The sequence below is a fragment of the Dromiciops gliroides genome, chromosome 1 (assembly GCF_019393635.1).
Source record: "Dromiciops gliroides isolate mDroGli1 chromosome 1, mDroGli1.pri, whole genome shotgun sequence".
NCBI lineage: Eukaryota > Metazoa > Chordata > Mammalia > Microbiotheria > Microbiotheriidae > Dromiciops > Dromiciops gliroides.
In genome coordinates this window covers 472,575,678-472,596,305 of record NC_057861.1, presented here as the reverse complement: position 1 = coordinate 472,596,305, position 20,628 = coordinate 472,575,678, and the positions used below count along the sequence as shown (strand labels likewise).

Here is a 20,628-nt window from a genome sequence, read left to right as displayed (position 1 = left end):
GCCCAAGGGTTCACACTAAAAATTTTTAAATGGTATCTTAATAGTTAATTGCCTGATGATGTAACAAATGTATTTTTCCTTTGTGAAAAGAAGTATGTGTAGGCTTTAAAACATTACAAGCTTGTTTCTGTAGCTATCTGAAACCGACATGATCAGTTACATTCTAGTATTCATATATTGATTATATCAAACTGACCAATTCTGATTAAATGCAGTGTGTTCTTGTTTCTCAACCTGTCATCAAATTAATTCTAAACTTCTTAAAAGAGTTTGTCCTTCAAAAGCTAACCAACTGACAGAAGATGACCAAATGTACATGCATATCCTTATCTGCATTCTATACACTTTACTAGAGTAGCTCCCTAGTGTTCCTATTACCCTATTATCCTATCTCATCACCTATGTCATCATGTGATCAAGACGTTATAAATGTGTTCTTGGCAACCCAAATATCAGGAGTTTGAAAACCCTGATTGCTGCTCTTTGCAAACCATCTTGAAACCATCGGGGACCATTAGAAATATTCTGCAGAAACAAATTTTATTTCATTGCATGTTAAGGTTATTTTCAGATGTAAACTTAGCCTATGCTTAGGTTACTATTCTTCTGACAGATTTTCAAATAAACTGGCTGCCAACACTGGTCATTTGTGCAGAGTTTTGGTGAAATTAGCCAGTATGCCAGTTACAGAAGAGAGTAAGTCACATCTAAAAGGATTCTTTCCTTAAAAACCTTAGTTACATTAAACTATATGTGTGTGTGTGTGTGTGTGTGTGTGTGTGTGTGTGTGTGTGTGTGTGTATATATATATATATGCAACTAAACATTAAGTACATTTATACTAAATAGTATATAGAGCTTATCATTAGCCAGTAGAAAAGTAAAAATTTATATAGCATAACTAGCTTATTCATTTTTGTTGAATGGTTAAGTGGCTAAAAAATAAAAGGGAGGAGAAAAAAAGAAGGAAGTTAGTTCAATGGAATAGACTAGACAGAAATAAAAAATAAGTAAAAAAATAAGTGAATATAACACAGTATTCAATAAACTCCAAAATATAAATTAGCTAGGTGGGGAGGGGGGGAAAAACTTCCTTATCTGATAAGAATTGCTGGGGAAAGTGAAAAGCAGTCTGGCAAAATTAGACTTATACCAATATCTTACACCATATTCCACAAATAAATTCAAGTTAGATACTTAACCTGAATTTTAACAGTCATACTATAAAGCATTACAAAAGAAGCAAATCACATCCTTTTCATAGCTATGGGTAATGGATATAATTTTTTTTTTTTTGCAGGGCAATGGGGGTTAAGTGACTTGCCCAGGGTCACACAGCTAGTAAGTGTCAAGTGTCTGAGGCCGGATTTGAACTCAGGTACTCCTGAATCCAGGGCCGGTGCTTTATCCACTGCGCCACCTAGCCGTCCCAGTAATGGATATAATCTTAACAAGGAATAGAGGCAATTACAAAATACAAAAGAGATTATATATGAAATTGAAAGACTTTTGCATAAACAAAATTAATGCATCTAGGATAAGGAAAGTGGTTAATTTGGGGGAAGGGGAGAATCTTTGTATCAAGTTTCTCAGGTAAGAGTTAGTTATCCAATATATATAGACAGATACATAAGACCAAAAGCTGGTCCCCAATAGATAAATGGTAAAGGAGATAAACAGTTCTCAAAAGAATTGTAAATCATTAATATCCACAAGAAAGAATTTTCCAAATCATTGATAAGAAAAGAAATTAAAATCAAAACAACCCTAATGTTTCATTGTACACCCAGAAAACTGCCAAAGATAACCCAAGAAAAGAGATAATATTGGGTGGGTTATGGGAAAACAGGCCCATTAAAGTATTTTTGGTCAAACTATAAATCATTACAAACTTTCTGGAAAACAATTTAGAATTATTCAAATAAAGTGACAAAACTGTCTATACTCTTTCGGTCACTGACAAAAATAACGGTTTTATATATACCAAAACATTTATAGCAGCATTTTTTGTGATAGCAAAGAACTAGAAACAAACTCAATAACCACCAACTGGGGAAGGTCTAAAAATTTTTTTGCTATATAAATGTAATGAAATATTACTATACTGTAAAAAATGGTAAGCCTGAAGAAAACAAAGAATCATTAGATGAGATGACACAAAGTAGAGGCATACTTCAGATATATTGTGGGTTCAGTTCCAGACCACTATAATAAATTGAGTATCACAATAGAGCAAATTTTTTTTATTTCCCAATGCATATAAAAGTTATGTTTACACTATAGTCTATTGTTTTTACCTTTTTTGTTTTGTTTTGTGGGTTTTTTTGCGGGGCAATGACTTGCCCAGGATCACACAGCTAGTAACTGTCAAGTGTCTGAGACTGGATTTGAACTCAGGTACTCCTGAATCCAGGGCTGGTGCCTTATCCACTGTGCCACCTAACCACCCTACACTATAGTCTATTAAGTGTGCAATAGTTTTGTGTCTAAAAATTTTTATATAGATTAATTTTAAAATAGCTTATTGCTAAAAACAAAATGCCTTCAGTGTGTTGTAATCTCTTTGCTGGTTGAAGGTCTTCCCTCAATGTTGATGCTGCTGTCTACTCTGGGTGGTGGTTGCTAAAGGTTGGAGTGGCTGTACCAATTTCTTAAAATAACACAACAAAGAAGTTTGCCACATCAATTGACTCTTCCTTTCACCTGAATACTTAAAAGGCCATTGTAGGGTTATTAATTGGCCTAATTTCTATACTGTTATATCTCAGGAAATAGGAAGCACAAAAAGAAGGGAAAGAGACAGGAGAACAGTTACTTGGTGTAGTAGTCAAAACACACAAGACATTTGTCAATTAGGTTCACTATCTTATATGGCACAGTTTGTGGTGCCTCAAAACAATTAAAATAGTAACATCAAAGATCACCACAATAGAAATAATAATAATGAAAAAGTTTGAAATACTGTGATAATTACCCAAACGTGATACAGAGACACAATGTGAGCACACATTGTTGGAAAAATGGCACAGACAGACTTCCTCAAAGTCAGGTTGTCACAAACGTTCAATTTGTTTAAAAAAAAAAAAGAAAAAGAAGAAAAAAGAAAGGAAGGAAGGAAGGAAGGAAGGAAGGAAGGAAGGAAGGAAGGAAGGAAGGAAGGAAGGAAGAAAGAAAGAAAGAAAGAAAAGCAATATCTGCAAAGCGCAATAAAACTAGGTGTGCCTGTAAGCAGAGCCAGGAAAACAATATTAGACAATGACTAAAATGTAAATGAAAAGAGAACCACCATAAAAAAATCAAAATTGAGCCTTGTAAAATTATTAAAAATAAGCTTGCCCTGGAAGAAGAGAAAAGACATCTATCTCCATTCCTTTGAAGAGATATGAAACAGTATATAACATCAGTTTTCAATGTGCAGAATGGTTTTCTTGTCTTTTGTCACCCTCTTCTTTATTTAAAAAAGGGATAGCTTGCCAGGGGTTGGGGGGTAGGGGTTTGTACCCGACAGGGTGCAAGGAAAACTATAAGTGATGTAAAAACAAAAAGTAACAATAAAAATGTATTTTAAAAAATACTACTTAAACCAAGCAAACCAAGAGATTTAAAAATCTGCTGTGGGAAAATGCATTCCTAAGATGGTTCTAAATAATTTTTGCATTATTCACTATTTTAGATAACCTGCACCACTGCTCACCTCCACTGGCACTCAAGTATTGTCTTACCATGTACCTACCTATATAATATATTTATAATTTTATATGTATATATATATATATATCCACACACACACACGTAGCATAAAAGTCAAGACATGAGAAATCTATGCAACTCCATAGCCACCTACCACTTTTTACATTTGATATATTTGAATATATATCTTCCTCAAGCACTTCAAAAGTTTGAGTTTATCTTACATAAAAATATTAAATATGTAGCTTCTAGTTCACACTTCACAATTGACATTGGTCAATTCAACCCTAAAACATTATTTTTTAAATGTCATCTCAGGGGCAGCTAGGTGGAGCAGTGGATAAAGCACCGGCCCTGGATTCAGGAGTACCTGAGTTCAAAACCGACCTCAGACACTTGACACTTACTAGCTGTGCGACCCAAGGCAAGTCACTTAACCCCAATTACCTCACAAAAACAAACAAAAATAAATAAAATGTCATCTCAAATGTTATGAGTTTTCCCCCCATAGTTGTATAATCAATCATTTCCTTATGCCAGTGAAATTTTAAAAAAAAATCTTTACTTCAAAACTTATATTTTCCTAGAATGCTTATGTTCTGACTGCTCCAATCATCTGCAGAAACCAATTTCTATTTCTAATAGATAAAACAGATTTTGGTTAAAGAAAAAATTGGGAGGTGGAGAAAGAATGCACAAAATCATTCTCTAATGTACTTTTTCTTCACAAAATTTCTGTTCAAATTCAACAAACATTTATTAAGTACTTACTGTGCACAAACAGTGTGCTAGGTGCTTGCTGAGGCAAAGGACACACAACACAGACTATTGCTGGACTCAATCTACTAATTCTAATCAAATAAGGTTTCCAAGACAGCCCCTCCCCTACCTTCCCAATGAAGAAGAAAAATCGATATAGCCCTGGTTAGGAGTAAATGAGCAAAATGAGTTTCTTCTATTAAATGCTTTTCTCTTTATTTAAATTACTACAATTAATGAAGTAACAGGAGTTTTAAATGCAGTGTTTGTTTTAAAATAACTTCAATAGGATCAAAGCAATGCTATTTCAAAGCTTCAGATCTGATAAACAATATGATTAATATAACAACTACATACAAGAAACAAAAAATTGCAACTATTAAGACTAAATTATCTGGTGTTTTGGGCTTTTATTTATACACCCACATTTCTTCTTTTAGAACAGTATTTCCTCAAAATATTTGAAGGAAAAAAAAGATTTAAAAAATGTTTAACTCAGCAAGAACCCATAAGAATTTCTATTTGAACTATGAAATAAAAATGAAGTGTTAGGTTCTATGCATGGATTTTATTTATTTATTTGTTTGTTTGATTGATTATTTATTTATTTATTTATTTTGGTGGGGACAATGAGGGATAAGTGACTCACCCAAGATCACAAAGCTACTGTGTCAAGTGACTGCATCATGGATTTTATTAAAAATGATCAAACACGGGGCGCAGCTAGGTGGCACAGTGGATAAAGCACCAGCCCTGATTCGGGAGGACCTGAGTTCAAGTCCGGCCTCAGACACTTGACACTTACTAGCTGTGTGACCCTAGGCAAGTGACTTAACCCTCATTGCCCCGCCCCCCCCCCCAAAAGATCAAACATAGTAGAAATTATGATCAAAATATGGTATGGTATACAGGATGGTCAGCTAGGTAACACAGTGGCTAAAGTGCTGGGCCTGGAATCAGGAGCACCTAAATTCAAATCTGACCTCAGACCTTACCAGTGTAACCCTGGGCAAGTCTCTTAACCTTGTTTGCCTCAGTTTATCATTTATGAAGTAACCTGGAGAAGGAAATGGCAAAGCACTCCAGTATCTTTGCCAAGAAAACCTCAAAAGGGGTCATGAAGAATCTGAAAAACAACTAGATAAAAACAACAATAAATGGTATAGAAACACAAAGTTTGTAGTCAGAATTTATGTTCAAGTCCCATCTCTACTACCCACATGACTGTAGCCAACTAATTTAAACCTTTCAGAGTTCAGTTTCTTCATCTGTAAAATGAAAAAGTTGGACTAGATAATCTGATGTTCTTTCCTGTTCCTAATGACACCATGATTTTGCAAAATAATGAAGTTACATTTTATTATTCAAAACCAGCCTGTTTACAATTACTTATGTTCCCAATTAAGTAGGAATCCCATTATACATTTTTTGTTTCATTACTTGTACTTATTTTTAAGAAACTTGGGTAGAATATATTCACTGTGAGCATCAAGGAATTCTAAGTACTGTTCCAGAAATACCTATTCTATCTATTATTTCCCACTAATTCATTATGTAATTTTAGTGAGGTCACTTGATATCCATCAGCTACAACTTAAAGAACTTATACTGACTTCCAAGTTCCAACTCTAAGCCTCTGACTCTATGGCTAGCTTCTTTTATGTTTATAATATTGCCTCTCAAACTCACCATGATGCAGGATTAAAAAAAAACAAACCAACCCATGGTCCCAGTTAAATAAAATAGTACCCTAATAAAAGTTGGCTTACATGGGGGCTAAAGGGGGAAGAGGGGACCTCAGACTTGTGATTTTATCAGTTTAGGGAACTCTTGATATCTCTATCTCCACCAATATGTCTATCTCCATCAATGCAACTCAGCAGCTACCCTTTTATAGAGTTACCTGGGGCACTAGTTGGGCCATGATCACACTACTAGTGTGTGAGAGGCAGAACTTGAACACAGATGCCACTGACACCAAGGCTCATCTACTACCCTGTGTAATGTAGTAAACAATAGTAAACAAGATTTTGAGAATGGCATCCATATTCAAATATTTCCATTAATAGTCAATTTCAACTACTCAAATAAATTATTTTATAGCGTTCTTATTACTATCCAGGTCTAAGCATTTCTGATAGATGAGGTTAGAGTTCTAACATTCTATGATCTTCTCTCTGAAACTGCTCACCAGAGCCAAAAAATGGAAGAGAACTCATGGATATGAAATTCAAGTTATAAGCAAAGTAAGACTATAATATGAGCCACTTCTTGTTTACTTTGTATTTTACCATTTATACTACATACAAAGTAGCTTAGTAATACAGTAAACTTTACAGTCAAGAAATTAAGGTGATTAGCCAAATATTTCAATTATATCACTAAATATACTACTTAGGAATTACCAATTTTCAAATAATTGAAATATAACAAATAACAAAGTTATATTAAACAGAACTTCATTAAGACTATAAAGGATAGGGGGCAGCTAGGTGGCGCAGTGGATGGAGCACCGGCCCTGGATTCAGGAGTACCTGAGTTCAAATCCGGCCTCAGACACTTACTAGCTGTGTAACCCTGGGCAGGTCACTTAACCCTCATTGCCCTGCTAAAATTTAAAAAAAAAAAAAAGACTATAAAGGATTATATAATACATTAAAGGATGATACTACAGAATGTCACAACTACCAGAGAATATTCAAGGCAAATAAGTAGGCCCTATTTCTGTGACAGCTACATGATACAGTGGACAGAGTACTGGGTCTGGAGTCAGGAAGATGCAAATTCAAGTCTAGCCTCAGATATTTACTAGCTGTGTGACCATGGGAAAGTCACTTAGCCTCTCTGTGCCTCAGTTTCCTCATCTCTAAAATGAGAGTCATAACAGTACCTACTTTGCAGGGTTGTTGTAAAGATGAAATGAGATATTTGTAAAGTACGTAGCACAGTGTCTGGAACATAGTAGGTACTATATAAATGCTTATTCCCTTTCACCAATTGAATATTTGACTTTTTTTTAAAGTTTCATTGATTTACTGTTACATTTTTTAAAGGACTTTTTTCTTTGGATCATCCTATCAGAAAAAAAGGGGAAAAATAAACTTCTTTATCAGAAACCCAGAAACCTTTTTTTTTTTTAAAGTGAGGCAATTGGGGTTAAGTGACTTGCCCAGGGTCACACAGCTAGTAAGTGTTAAGTGTCTAAGGAAGGATTTGAACTCAGGTACTCCTGACTCCAGGGCTCTATCCACTGCACCACCTAGCTGCCCTTCAAACCTTTTAAAGTGATATCCCAACACCCTTGCCCTTAAGGAATACAGAGAGGAAGGACAAAAATACCCTCACCAGTTTCCAAAATTTACAAGCTAAAAGAGAGAAGTTTAATCAATTGCTGACTCCACCAAGCAGAGAAAAACTAATGTACTGGTAGTCACTGACTCTCCCAAAAGGTGATTCTAGCAGACACTGAAGAGGTGACAAAATTTACCCAGATACCAGTCATGATTGTCCCGAATACCACCTTTGAAATATGATGTTGGTAGGCATCATCTCTTTTAGATGAACAAAAATGGTAACTTACATGCTTCTGTAAAACATGCGCTTTAAAATGCTACCTTGGCATTGCACAAACAAGAAGTCTTAAACCCTGTCTTTCCACTCCACAAGAGCAATGACTGTTGTCTTATCAAAATACTGTATGCTTCCCAGGATCCTGATTGGAGTTCTACATACAGAAGGAGCTTAATGTTTGTAAAAGCGAAAAATGAAATTAATTTTCAAATGACTAGGAAGCTGATTTTTTGCACAGGAAAGGCAGAGGCATGGCACCATAGCTGGTTTTAGTTTTAAGAAGAAACATCACCATCTTGTGGAATTTTAAGATACTGTCTCCTGAGACTATTTTTGCTATGTTGCATTTTCTCAATTACTAGAATAAAGAAGCTTAATTAGCTCTGATTAACAGTGTTGCAAGTGGCAGAATGCCATATAACAGAATTTACAGTTATTGACACAAAAGGACCCCAAGAATATTTCTAAGCAGAGTGTAAAATGGTACTACAGACAGTTATCTAATAATAATTCTTTGTACACACAAGCTTCATGGCATAGTGGGAAAAAAGTCTGAGTCAGAGGACTTAAGCTCAAGTGATACTTTCAACCTTTCCCAGTTGTATGACCATGAGCAAGTCAGTTTCTTTGAGCTTGTTTCCTCATCCGTGAAATGGTCACAATCCTAAAACAATTACAGACAAGAATGGGAAGAAGTATGTGGTATAAAAAGATGGCTCTATTTTGGGTCGGAGGACTTGGATTCAAACCCAACTCTTCTACTTCTTACCTGTGTGACCCTAGATAAATCACTATACTTAACCTTTCCGGGCCTCAGTGTCCTCATCTGTAAAGTAAGGGAGAGTTGGACCAAATGACCTCTCATTCTATCATACTGGTACACTCTGTAAAACTTAAAGTGTTATGTTAATATGAGCTATTATAAAGAATAGCATTTAACACTATTTTACTTAACCAAAAACATCTTTACTACAAAGGTCATCCTTATTTCTCTTATCTTACCTTCTTTAAAAAATCTACCTACTGATTCCTTCTGTCATTAAACCTTCAGACATTTTATATTTGCCTTACTCAAAATAACTTAAGTGTCAAATTCAAAATCTGAAAAAACAATGCTCTTTTTAAATGCTTAAAATAAGAATTCTCCCAAACTGCTTATTAATAAAATTCAATTAATTTAATCACGTGATGTATATCAATAGTATATATGTCCATATACAAATATACATAATTTCCAAGAAAAGCCTTATCATTATTCAGATAAGCACAAAAAAGTTAAGCTACATAGATATATACAACTAGTAGAATACCAATTAACCAGAGTGCTGTGTTCCAGTTAACTGAATTACTTGACAGAAAATCCTTCTTGCTTCAATCTCTTTTTTCCATAATTTTATCTTATTAAGGATATTTTACATATCATTTCATCTTTTTTTAACAATTTAGAATTTTACAAGATATTAAAGTTATATATAAAGCAAAGAGATTTTACTGATTGCAGAATGCACCCCCAGTTTTTTTTTTAGAATAATAATAAAATCACTACATTAAGATTGGAAGGAATCTTAGAGATCATTTAGTCCAACTGTCTTATTATTTCAGATGAGGTAAAGAAATGAACTTTAGTTTCTTAAAAGTTATGGCTAAGATTTTACCACATGATTAATATAAACAGTTTTTAAACATAAAATATTAAAATAACAAATACTAACCAGAGCAATTAAATATATCTTTATGAAAAGTACAAAATAAGTGACCAAAAATCTTATTGAGGTAAGGAAAGTATGCAATGTACTAATACTTCAAATAGTTTAATCCTTCAATTATCTTTCTACAGTATGTAGCTCAGTACAATAGTTTTACAGCAAATGCTGTCTACTCTATTTTTCTCTTTCAAAAACTATCATGAGATAGTAAGTTTTCTCTTTCAGCAGCATCTCTCTTACAGATACAAATTCTATCTCATCATTGTTAGCATTTACTCCTGTAAATTATATATGGTTTTTCTCATTCTGAATGAGACCATTTCAATTCACATAAAAACCAGCTTCCCTTTCCTCTACTAAAAGAGGCTCCTATTTTAATCAATTATTCTAATCAGTATGATTCCTTAGACCCAAATATAGTATATACTTTAAAAAAAAAAAGCACATTAAGATTTGTTAGTTACAGTTAATGTTTTGAGTTTAAAAAAATACAGATAAAATCTTGAAGGATAAAGATAACATACGCTGGCATACATATAAATACTTTAAAACTTTTTAAAATAACTGATTTTCTTCATTGATATAACAAGGAAACAAAAGCTATTCTACTGAAATATTTAAAGACAATACTGCCATCTAAAGGCAAAGCCATGGAAAATGCAGATCTGCTTTTATTCTACATATTATTCTACATCACTTATAAAAATGATTATTAGATAGTAACTTTAAATCACAATTTCAGCTCATTTTTATTTTGAAATATATACTATAACTACTTCTGAACAATATAATGCAATTCCCTCACGTTACATATTATTTAAGAAAACTAGAAAAAAGTGGTTAACTTTCATGGTTTCAAATCAAGGATGCCAAATTACAATTGGTAGCCTTTCAAAATATCATTTTCTCTAATTACTTTTAACTTGGCACCAATTTAAAATATCTAAACTTCATGCATCAAACCAATTTGATTTTTTTTAAAGTGCTAGTAAAAATGTTACTATGTTTCATAAAGTAAAAGATTTGAAAAAATATTTTTTTAAAGTTAACAGAAAAGTCAGTGGTAGAATAAAAATATAAAATATTCAAATATGCATTCTATTAGCACATTAAGGTAAAGAACACTTCAAAAGAGAAATTTAAAATTTCAGAATTTAACTTTAATGTCTTCAAAATGCTCAAAAGAGCCAAATTAAACTAAACTTTTACTTCTCAAAAAGAATTCTAACATAACTATATTACCACATTTTGAAAGAAAACAAGTATTTGTTATATTCCATACTGTGAGAGTAAGGAAAAGATAAGGAAGAATTATTTTAATCTCCATCATCTTCAGCAAGAAAAAGATCAAAATTTTATGTAGTCCAAGAGTAAAATATTTATGACACTTTATAAACTAAATCTTAGTGTTCTTTCCAAGTTTTTCAAAAATCTGCATTTAGCTGTCAAATTTAGTCTAAGATGACAATGTTAGAATTTTTCATTTAGAACTGTGAAAAATTACCTCACTTTAATTAAGGAATTTAGTTTAAAACTATATAGTTATTTTTCTTGACAAATATGTTAACTCTTTCAGAATCTATTCCCTAATAATTGTAATATGTCCTTTTTGGTCCAAAGCCTTATGGATAACATTGATGATTTTTTATATTGTCAATCACCATTCTGTCAACACTCCTTTCTTCCCCCAAAAAACATTAAATAGCCTAACATAAACACCAAATTTAAGTGAGTTATGCTAAATGGCATAATTTGCTTCCTTTAAGCTTTAAAATCAATACAAATCATGAAGATTTTTTAATCTAATATCACTAATTATTTTCTCACCACAACAAGAATTCTGAGATTTTTCTTAAAGTTTTAATAAGTAACCACTATCAGTATAATTTTCAGTGTTGAACCAAGTATCTACAATATATGTGTGAATCATATAATGAGTAAGTATGCAAAATGTTGGCATCAAGGCTTGCATTTTCATGGTGGTTTGTTGTTGTTTTTCTCAATTGACCATCTACCTAGATAAGCTTAAATAGTAAGGTACCTTTCAAAATAGCCTTTTAGTAGGTGCTCACCATCTCTTAATGTTGCAGTACCATATATCAGCACCTGTTAGATTATGTGCTTACTTTTATAAATCTATATTTTAAAAGATTCTTAGCTTTGATTAAGCTATTTCCCTCATTTTCAAAAATAAGATAAGCAACATTATGAAGAGAGCACAGAGAATTAAAAATTTATAAGCTATAATATAAAAAATTGTTTTCAATTATACACATAGTACATATACTTACAAATTTGTTTTCCTGCATGTATATTTTTTGCAACTTCAGACAGCCCTTAGCTATAACAATCATTCCTTCATCTGAGATCTTGTAACACTGGCCGAAATGAATATCTTTCAGATGTTTGCACTTTGAACCCAGCTGTAAAGAAAAAGATACAGGTGAATGTGTGTTGCCTTATTTTGGGGCTTCATTTTTTTTGTACTGGTGGTTGTTGTTTTTGAAGACACAGACTGATAGTAATGAAGATATAACTCAGAATTTCTACATAATTTCTTGCATATAACCAGTAAGCTAATCTAAGTTTTAAAATGTGGCAAACAATGATTTCTAAACATTTTAAGAAGATAAAGTCTGTATTCTATTATTAAAGAAACCAATGTTTTTTAATTACATTCATCCCATAATTCCCTCCTAACCCCTGCAGCATCTATGTGCCAATAATTTTTGAGCATTCAGTCTTTACACTGTTTCACTTAAGTCTTCAACATGAGTTATAATTAACATAAGCTTAGAGCTTGAGCACATAGGAAAATTGAATGTCATCAATATCATTGAAGTTTGATGAGAAAAAATGTATTCAAATTTATGATGATAAATAGAACTAATTATTAGAATTGGTTCTTCAAAGATAGATGAGCAACAGAACACTAAAATATCAAGAGACCACAGCCTTGTGTGACATAATATTGAATCATTTGTAAGCAAACCTTTATCTGTCCAGCAAAACAGAAATACTACTATGTGCCCTAGAACAAACTTCCCAGAATATTATGGTGGTCAGTAAACATCAGCAAATTTATAGTCATACAAGAACTGAAAGCTGGCAATCAACACAAAAGTAATGAAGACAATACAAACATGAAGTATCACAGGGACTAATATAGTAGGTTTTATTTTCCAAACTTAGAGTAATAAATTTCTCAAATTAAGCAAATAAGCAGTTGTATCATACTTCCTAGAAGGGAATTACCCATTTGTAGGGGAAAAAAGAAATGTTACTATTACCTAAATTTAAAAAAAAATCATTCTTCACATTTGAAAATGCTATTACCCCACCATCAGAAAGACATACACACATTTTTCAGCAGAACTGAGATGTCTTGAGTAATCTCTAGACTCTTACCCTTTTTGCCTAGCTACTGATGATATATGTTCAAAAAGGTCTATGATTCTGGAAGAGTTCTCTGAACAAAATGGACCCATATAAGAAAAGTTATAACAAAGCCTAGAGCACATAATCAAACTTCCAATTGATTACTTTATAGAACCAGACAAAATACTAACAAATCCATATGTTAAGTGAAGAAATATAAGGGAAACAAAGGACTTGTAAAGATGATCTAATTATCAGAAAATATGACAAAAAACAGTAATGGTTAATGTTAGAAGGTCCACAAGAGAGCATCACTCCTGATAGAGCTGTGAATTGATCCAATTGTTCTGAAAAAAATCATTTAAAATTATACCAAGAATAAACAAACTACATATATACTTTGAACTAAAGCTGTACTCCTGGGTACATCCCAAGAGTTCACAAAGAGCGGCAGATTTTATATACACAAAAATGCAGCTGCACTTTTTATTGTAGTAAAGGAATGGAAACAAAGTCCTGCCCATTAAGCAGAGGAGGGCTAAACAAATGATGGTGTATGAATATAATGGACTATTTATTGCACTCTAAAAAAACCATGAATATGAAGAGAAGTTCCTCACACACACCCCCTTCTCCTGTCCCTGTGCTTCTTCCTTAGCTATCTTCCCTGCCTAGAATGCTCTCCCTTCACCTCAACATCTCAGATTCTATAGCATCCTTCAAAATGTGGCTCAAATACCACCTTATAGAGAAACCCTCTCCCAGGACTCCCACCTGCTAATGTCTTCCTGGCAAAGGTTATCTTCTATCTTCTCTACTAAGCTTGCATTTTCATTTTATGTCCAGCAGAATGTAAGCTTCCTGGAGGTTATGAATTATTTTTGTTTTTTCCTTCATATCCCCAACAATTACAGTGCCTGGAACATAGTAAGTGCTTCACAAATCAACAAGCATTTGTAAAGCACTTACCATGTATATGAAGTGACATGGAGGGAAGAAAGCACAATTTACGTGATAACAATAATGTAAAGAAAAACACCATAACTATGATCAATATGGTGACTAACTGGGACTTAAGAAGACTGATGGTGGAGCACACCTCTTGTTTTTCTGAGGAGAGATGAATTCAGGCATGAGCCAATGTGCTGAACTGTTTTTCTCGACTATACCTATTAAAAGGGGAAGTTTTCTGAGATAGGAGGAGTCAATGAGAAGTGACAGTGATGAAAAAGGAAAAATCAAGTCAATAAAACTTTAAGAGCATAGTGACAATGTGATCAGATAATTCAACTACCCCACAAAAAGTAAAGGCCCTCAACATAAATTTCCAATAATATACAAAACCAAACAAAGAACTATATTATACTCCCCTCTCCTGTCAACCAAATAATTAGTAAATATAGAAAACATTTCTTTTCAGACTCTCAGATGTTGAGCTAACTAGATGTTGAGCTACTCAGAATAGGATTATGAGGTTATAAAAGGGATCTGTCTTCGGTTTTTTGGTTGCTTACATGAAATAATCTTCAGTTTTATAGTACTAAAAATATAATTGTTTATTTGGCTGTTATAGAGACCACAAGCTGACAGGCAATGAGGAAATTTCAATTGTCTACTATTAACAAACAAGCATTTACTGAACATCTATTATGTACAAGACATGCAACACATACACGTGTTATATACACTGACCAATGTGTATGATTATGTTATCTGTATATAATGTTCCAGAAGTTAAGATGGCAACAGAGTTGAGGAAACGGACGTATGCTAGGACATGGAAGATCCAAGACCCTTTGCAAATACTGTATCAGGGATTATAAATGCACTACTCTAGTAAGAGCTAGAAAGAAATCACTTCTAGATTCTCCCAATACAGAAATATCCTACAGAGATCTCAGGACTGACAAGTTACAGATTGAGTGCAAAGAGCAGGTTCAAGAAGATTCAGCACCTCTCCCTGCTCGGATGCACAGCGTAGCCCAAGCCTTTCCCAACATGTGTGGCTTCAGAAGCCAAACCAAGGAGAGAAATGTTCATACTTCAGGACATTCCAGGTGGGTCCAGCCTGACACTCAGTGACTGAGCTACATAGAGCTGGACCAGAGCTCAAGCACTCTCCAAGACTTGGATACAAGAGCTTGAAAGAAGGCTCGGGGTGGGGGCAGCTAGGTGGCACAGTGGATAAAGAACCGGCCCTGAATTCAGGAGGACCTGTGTTCAAATCCGACCTCAGACACTTGACACTAGCTAGCTGTGTGACCTTAGGAAAGTCACTTAACCCCCACTGCCCTGCAAAAGAAGGAAGGAAGGAAGGAAGGAAGGAAGGAAGGAAGGAAGGAAGGAAGGAAGGAAGGAAGGAAGGAAGGAAGGAAGGAAGGAAGGAAGGAAGGAAGGAAGGAAGGAAGGAAGGAAGGAAGGAAGGAAGGAGTATCAGGATCTGTGAGGAAAGACCATACCAGCACTCCAGGCATGAGTGAAAGAAAGCCTGAGCCCAGTCCAAAAGAGCCATAGCTAAGCGTCAAGAGCAACCTCCAAGCATTCCAGACAGGGTTCAATGGAACCAGGGGCCCAAACACTGCTGCCAAGAGAAAGGTCCAAGAGCTCCTGAAACCTGTGGTGGGAACCCAGCATAGAATAGGCCTTGGGCTTAGCAGTAAGGGCCACCCTCCTTGGGGGAAATGGGAGGACCCCAGACAGAACCTACAGCAGAGAGAAAAGCTCTCTTGAAGAAGCTCCCTAGTCTGTCCCACTATACACAGGACCATGCAGGCCCCAACTACATGACTATTGAAAGGTTTAACCCCAACATATACCCTTCAACCTATATACTGAGGCAGATGAGATGAGAAAACCAAGGAAAACACCAATATCATGAGGAAATACCTTGGTTTGAGAGATACTCAGAGGATAAAACCCAAAGTGGATAGTGACCCCACAATAACTCCAGGGAAAACATCAGATAAAAAAAAATGCCCTGGCCACAGGAACACAGAAGTACCTAGAAGAAAAAGAAATAAGAGATACAAAATAGAAAATCTAACAATGAAAGAATAGCAACAAAAACTGACACCATATAACAAAAAACAAAAAACCTCAGTGAATGCCCCCAAAATTAGAACAGGTTGGACAGAAAATAATTTGAAAAGATAGCAAGAAGTGTTCAAATAAAACCAAAAGATTGAAAAAAGCAGAACAAAATCTAAGAAATAATGTCAGAAACAACTGACCTGAAAAGCAAGTCAAAGAGAAACAAGCCAGAAATTATCCAAACATTTGAAAATCATAATAAAAAAATAACTATGGATACCTTATTTCAAGAAATTATAAACAAAAACTGCCCACAGCTCTTAGAACCAGCAACCAAAGTGAAAACAAAAGGAATTCAATGGTCACCTCTAGAAAAAAACACCAAAATGGAAACCCCCAGGAACATAATAGGCAAAATCCAGCAATTCCAAGATCAAAGAAAAAATACTATAAGCAGCTAAAAAGGGTTTAAGTACCAAGGAGCAACAATAAAAATCACAGGAGTCAGCAACTACCACTCTAAAGAGATGAGATCTTGAAATGATATTCTAAAAAGCAAGAAATAACAAGATAAAGGTTTATAACCAAGGATAACCTAATTGCAGAGCAAAGTGATAACTAGGAGAATGATTTATATAATGAAATCATTATAAAGAAAAACAACTCTGAAAGATTTATAACTCTGGATCAATGCAATGATAAATCATGGGTTCAAAAGAATGAAAATGAAACAAGCAACTCACTTCCTGACAGTTAATTCATCACTTTAATTTTCATCAACTTTAACTGCCTATTTCTGATATGAATAATATAATTCAAAAAGAAAACAAAGTTATCTAGTCCAGCCATACTACTAGTTACCAAACCAAAACAGGAGATGCCAATTAACATTTGTGTTTCAAACAGACAAACAGCTACTTGGATAAATACAACAACATACTATCCCCTTCCAATATCCTTCCAGCTGAATAGTGACCCAAAAACAGGGTGGGACAGCATAATATTTCAAGATACTACTAATCTTTGAGAATTTACAATACCCCACATTTCCAATACTGTGAAAGAAAAACAGCAAGGATGATTAAAGTCAAAGCAGACCTAAGTGAAATTTAATATACCTTACCTTTCTCATCTATGCTTATCTGGCTTGTGGCAAAATACAGGGCTAAGATTATGAATTATAGAAGAACTACCTATTTGAATTGATAGAAGTAGTTTCCACACTAGAAGTTCCCCATGCCAATGATGTCATAGACCAGCAACTCAATCCAACCCAATCAAAAAAAAAAAAAAAACAACAAAAAACCAAATTATATAGTTACCCAAACTATTCATTGCAAGTACTCTGTGTGTATGTGTGTGTGTGTGTAATTTTTTGTTGTTATTTGCTTAAGTGGTTTTCTGGGAGTTTACTTAAATTTTGTGTGTTTATGTGTCTTTGACAATACTAAATTTATCAACAACAAAAGAAAATTCCTCACATAATAACCATCAGGAGGAAGGAAGTCTTAGTAAATATGAGAGGATTAATACTTTACGGCAAAGTTGTATTCCTAGTGATACATTATTTTCATGGATGAATACATATAAATATGTATTTATATAAATGCACTTATTTAATAAGGCTTAAGAAAACATAAATAAAAACAAAAGCACAATAGAAAAACATCCTAAGTATCTCAGGTGTAACTGTGTATTCTAATTATTTGGGGGGCAGATATACACAGATTAAACTTTTAGCTTCTGCTGGTTATAAATATAACATTAAAATCATCCATTCTTTTTTTCTTACATGCATTAATTAAATTTGTTTATACACTAAACATAAAGATATGTTTTCATGAAATGCCATGAGGCAACTTTGCCAATTCTTAACTTTTTTTTTTTTTTTAAGTGAGGCAATGGAGGTTAAGTGACTTGCCCAGGGTCACACAGCTAGTAAGTGTTAAGTGTCTGAGGCCGGATTTGAACTCAGGTACTCCTGACCCCAGGGCCGGTGCTTTATCCACTGCGCCACTTAGCTGCCCCTTAACTTTTTAATTATAATCTTATTTGATAATTCATACAATGTTTTAATTTGTATTCCTGTAATGTTATTTTTCAAGTTAAATGGTTCAAAACATGTACTTTAGAAAATGGACATATGAAACCACTGGAATAAAAATAAAATTAACTCTCATCTTATCATATACCAGGAAGGATGTTCAAAACCAAATACAATAAATTATTTTAAGGTTTTGAGAGTGATATCTTCAGTAGAAAAGAACAGTAATTCTATTTTCCATAGCCAAAATGTGATTGGTTGTTACTACATAAATATGAAAGACAACCTGAAATTAAACCTAATCATTCTACTTTCAAACTCCACCAAGTAAAATTTTCATGTTAAATTGTACAACTACAAAATCATTTTATTATTTGATCTAAAACCAAAGTGTATTCATGAGTTTAATAGTACCTTTATGTATCTTACAACAAGGATATGATGAGAAAAATGCAAAGCCAAGTGCTTCAAAATATGTGACAGCTCTCTCACACTCTCTCTCTGTATGAATATTTCCATGCACACATATATACATATAGAAGGTTTATATATGTATGTATCATTCAATAACATCACCAATCCTGTTCCTAGCATTATATTGTTCTTGAATCTAACGTCATCCTAATGTATTACACAACACTCTGGCTAGGTACACAACACAAGCTCATCTTAGCTAATCTCAACAGGGCCCTCATTCCAGCAAGGCAATCATTTTATTCCTCCCTTAACTGACTATCCCACTCCCCAAAAGCAGCTATCCTAAATCTTTTTTCCTCTCCTCAAGGTTCCAAACCACATTCTTCTGTCATCTGAGTAGAGGATCTTGTTTCACTTACTATGGAAATAGAGACCACTTGCAATTTACTTCCATTAAGAGTCAAATTCCAGGGGCAGCTAGATGGCGCAGTGGATAAAGCACTGGCCTTGGAATCAGGAGGACCTGAGTTCAAATCCAGCCTCAGACACTTGACACTAGCTGTGTGACCCTGGGCAAGTCACTTAACCCTCACAACCCCACAAAAAAACAAAAAAAAAACAAAACCAAAAAAAGAGTCAAATTCCATGAAAAATCTATCTACTTCTCAACTCTTTGCAATCTGGCTTCTGACCATCACTTGACTGAAAGTGCTTTCTACAAAGTTATTAACGATTCTCTTGTCAAAACTCATCCTTTTTTACCTCTCTGTAGCAGACTACCTTCTCTTGGATACCCTCTACTATAGGAGAACCGAACTGCCAAGGAGTCAAACTCTACTGCAGAGAGAGCAACTCTGAAGGGCTGGCCACATTTGCCTAAAAGACTATTTTACAGACAACTCACATAAAGCAAGTGCTCACATAGAGGAAAAAAGAAGTGTTACAAGGACACTCTCATGAGACATGGGAGACATTGGCACAGGATCACCCAGCATGGCATGCCAACAGCACTGTGTTTTATGAGCAAAATACAATTGCAGTAGCTGAAAAGAAATGTGAGATGTACAAAATTAGAAACATCTCCATTCCAAAAGTTCATATGCACTATTCATACTTGTGGTAGAGCCTTCCAAGTTCATATTGGTCTCATCAGCCACAGTCACACACGCTATACCTTGACCTCAACATAGTGATATCATTTTGGTCCTCTTCAAGAATGAATAACAACAACCAATCAACCCACCAACCAACCAACCAATCTTCTGGATAATCACCACTCTGGGATTTTGTGACACCATTCTCATCCTACTTGACTGACTATTCATTATCAATTTTCTTTGACAGATTATCCTCTATATATCCCTCAAAACTATGGCTATTTTCCAAGGCTCTATCCTAAATACTCTTCTCTCTGTGTACTCTTTTGGTGACGTCAAGATCTATTATTTACAAACCTAGATTCTCTATTAGGCTCTAGTGTCATCAGAAACTGCCTGAGGGATATCGGGAACTGGTACCCACAGGAATCTTAAACACAACATATTCAAAACTGAACTTCTTAAATAAAACCCATTCCTTCTCCAAACATTCCTATTTCTCTTGAGAACACCATCTTTCCAGTCACACAGGTTGACAACCTCTGAGTCATCGTCAATACCTCATACTCCCTATCATCCCATATATACAAACAATTGTTAAATATTATTTCTACCTCCACACCATCTCTCATATCTGTTTCTTTCCCTGTGCTCACAGAGAAAACCTAATTCACTAGGCCCTCATCACCTCTTAACTGGACTATTTTGCAAAACTAATGGGTCTCACGGTCACAAGTTTCTTTTCTCTCCAATTCATCATGCACACAGCTGTCAAAGAGATACCCCTAAAGCAATTTCTGACCACACCATCGCGCTCCTCAAACTCCAGTACTTAGGACCAAAAAGTAATTCTTCTGGTGGGTATTTAAAGCTCATCACAGCCCAACTTCAACCTACCCTCCCAGCCTCCTCCTACCAGCCATATTTGCCTTCTTGC

General features: G+C 34.4%; 1 protein-coding gene across 1 annotated transcript in view; it reads right to left on the bottom strand.

Moving 5' to 3' along the window:
* Positions 1-20,628, bottom strand: part of FBXL17 (F-box and leucine rich repeat protein 17) — a 519,745-nt gene that overhangs the window by 479,796 nt on the left and 19,321 nt on the right. Inside the window, exon 4 of the mRNA XM_043986707.1 lies at positions 12,017-12,148. Within this exon, the coding sequence (XP_043842642.1) occupies positions 12,017-12,148 (132 nt within the window). The remainder of the gene's footprint in view (positions 1-12,016; positions 12,149-20,628) is intronic.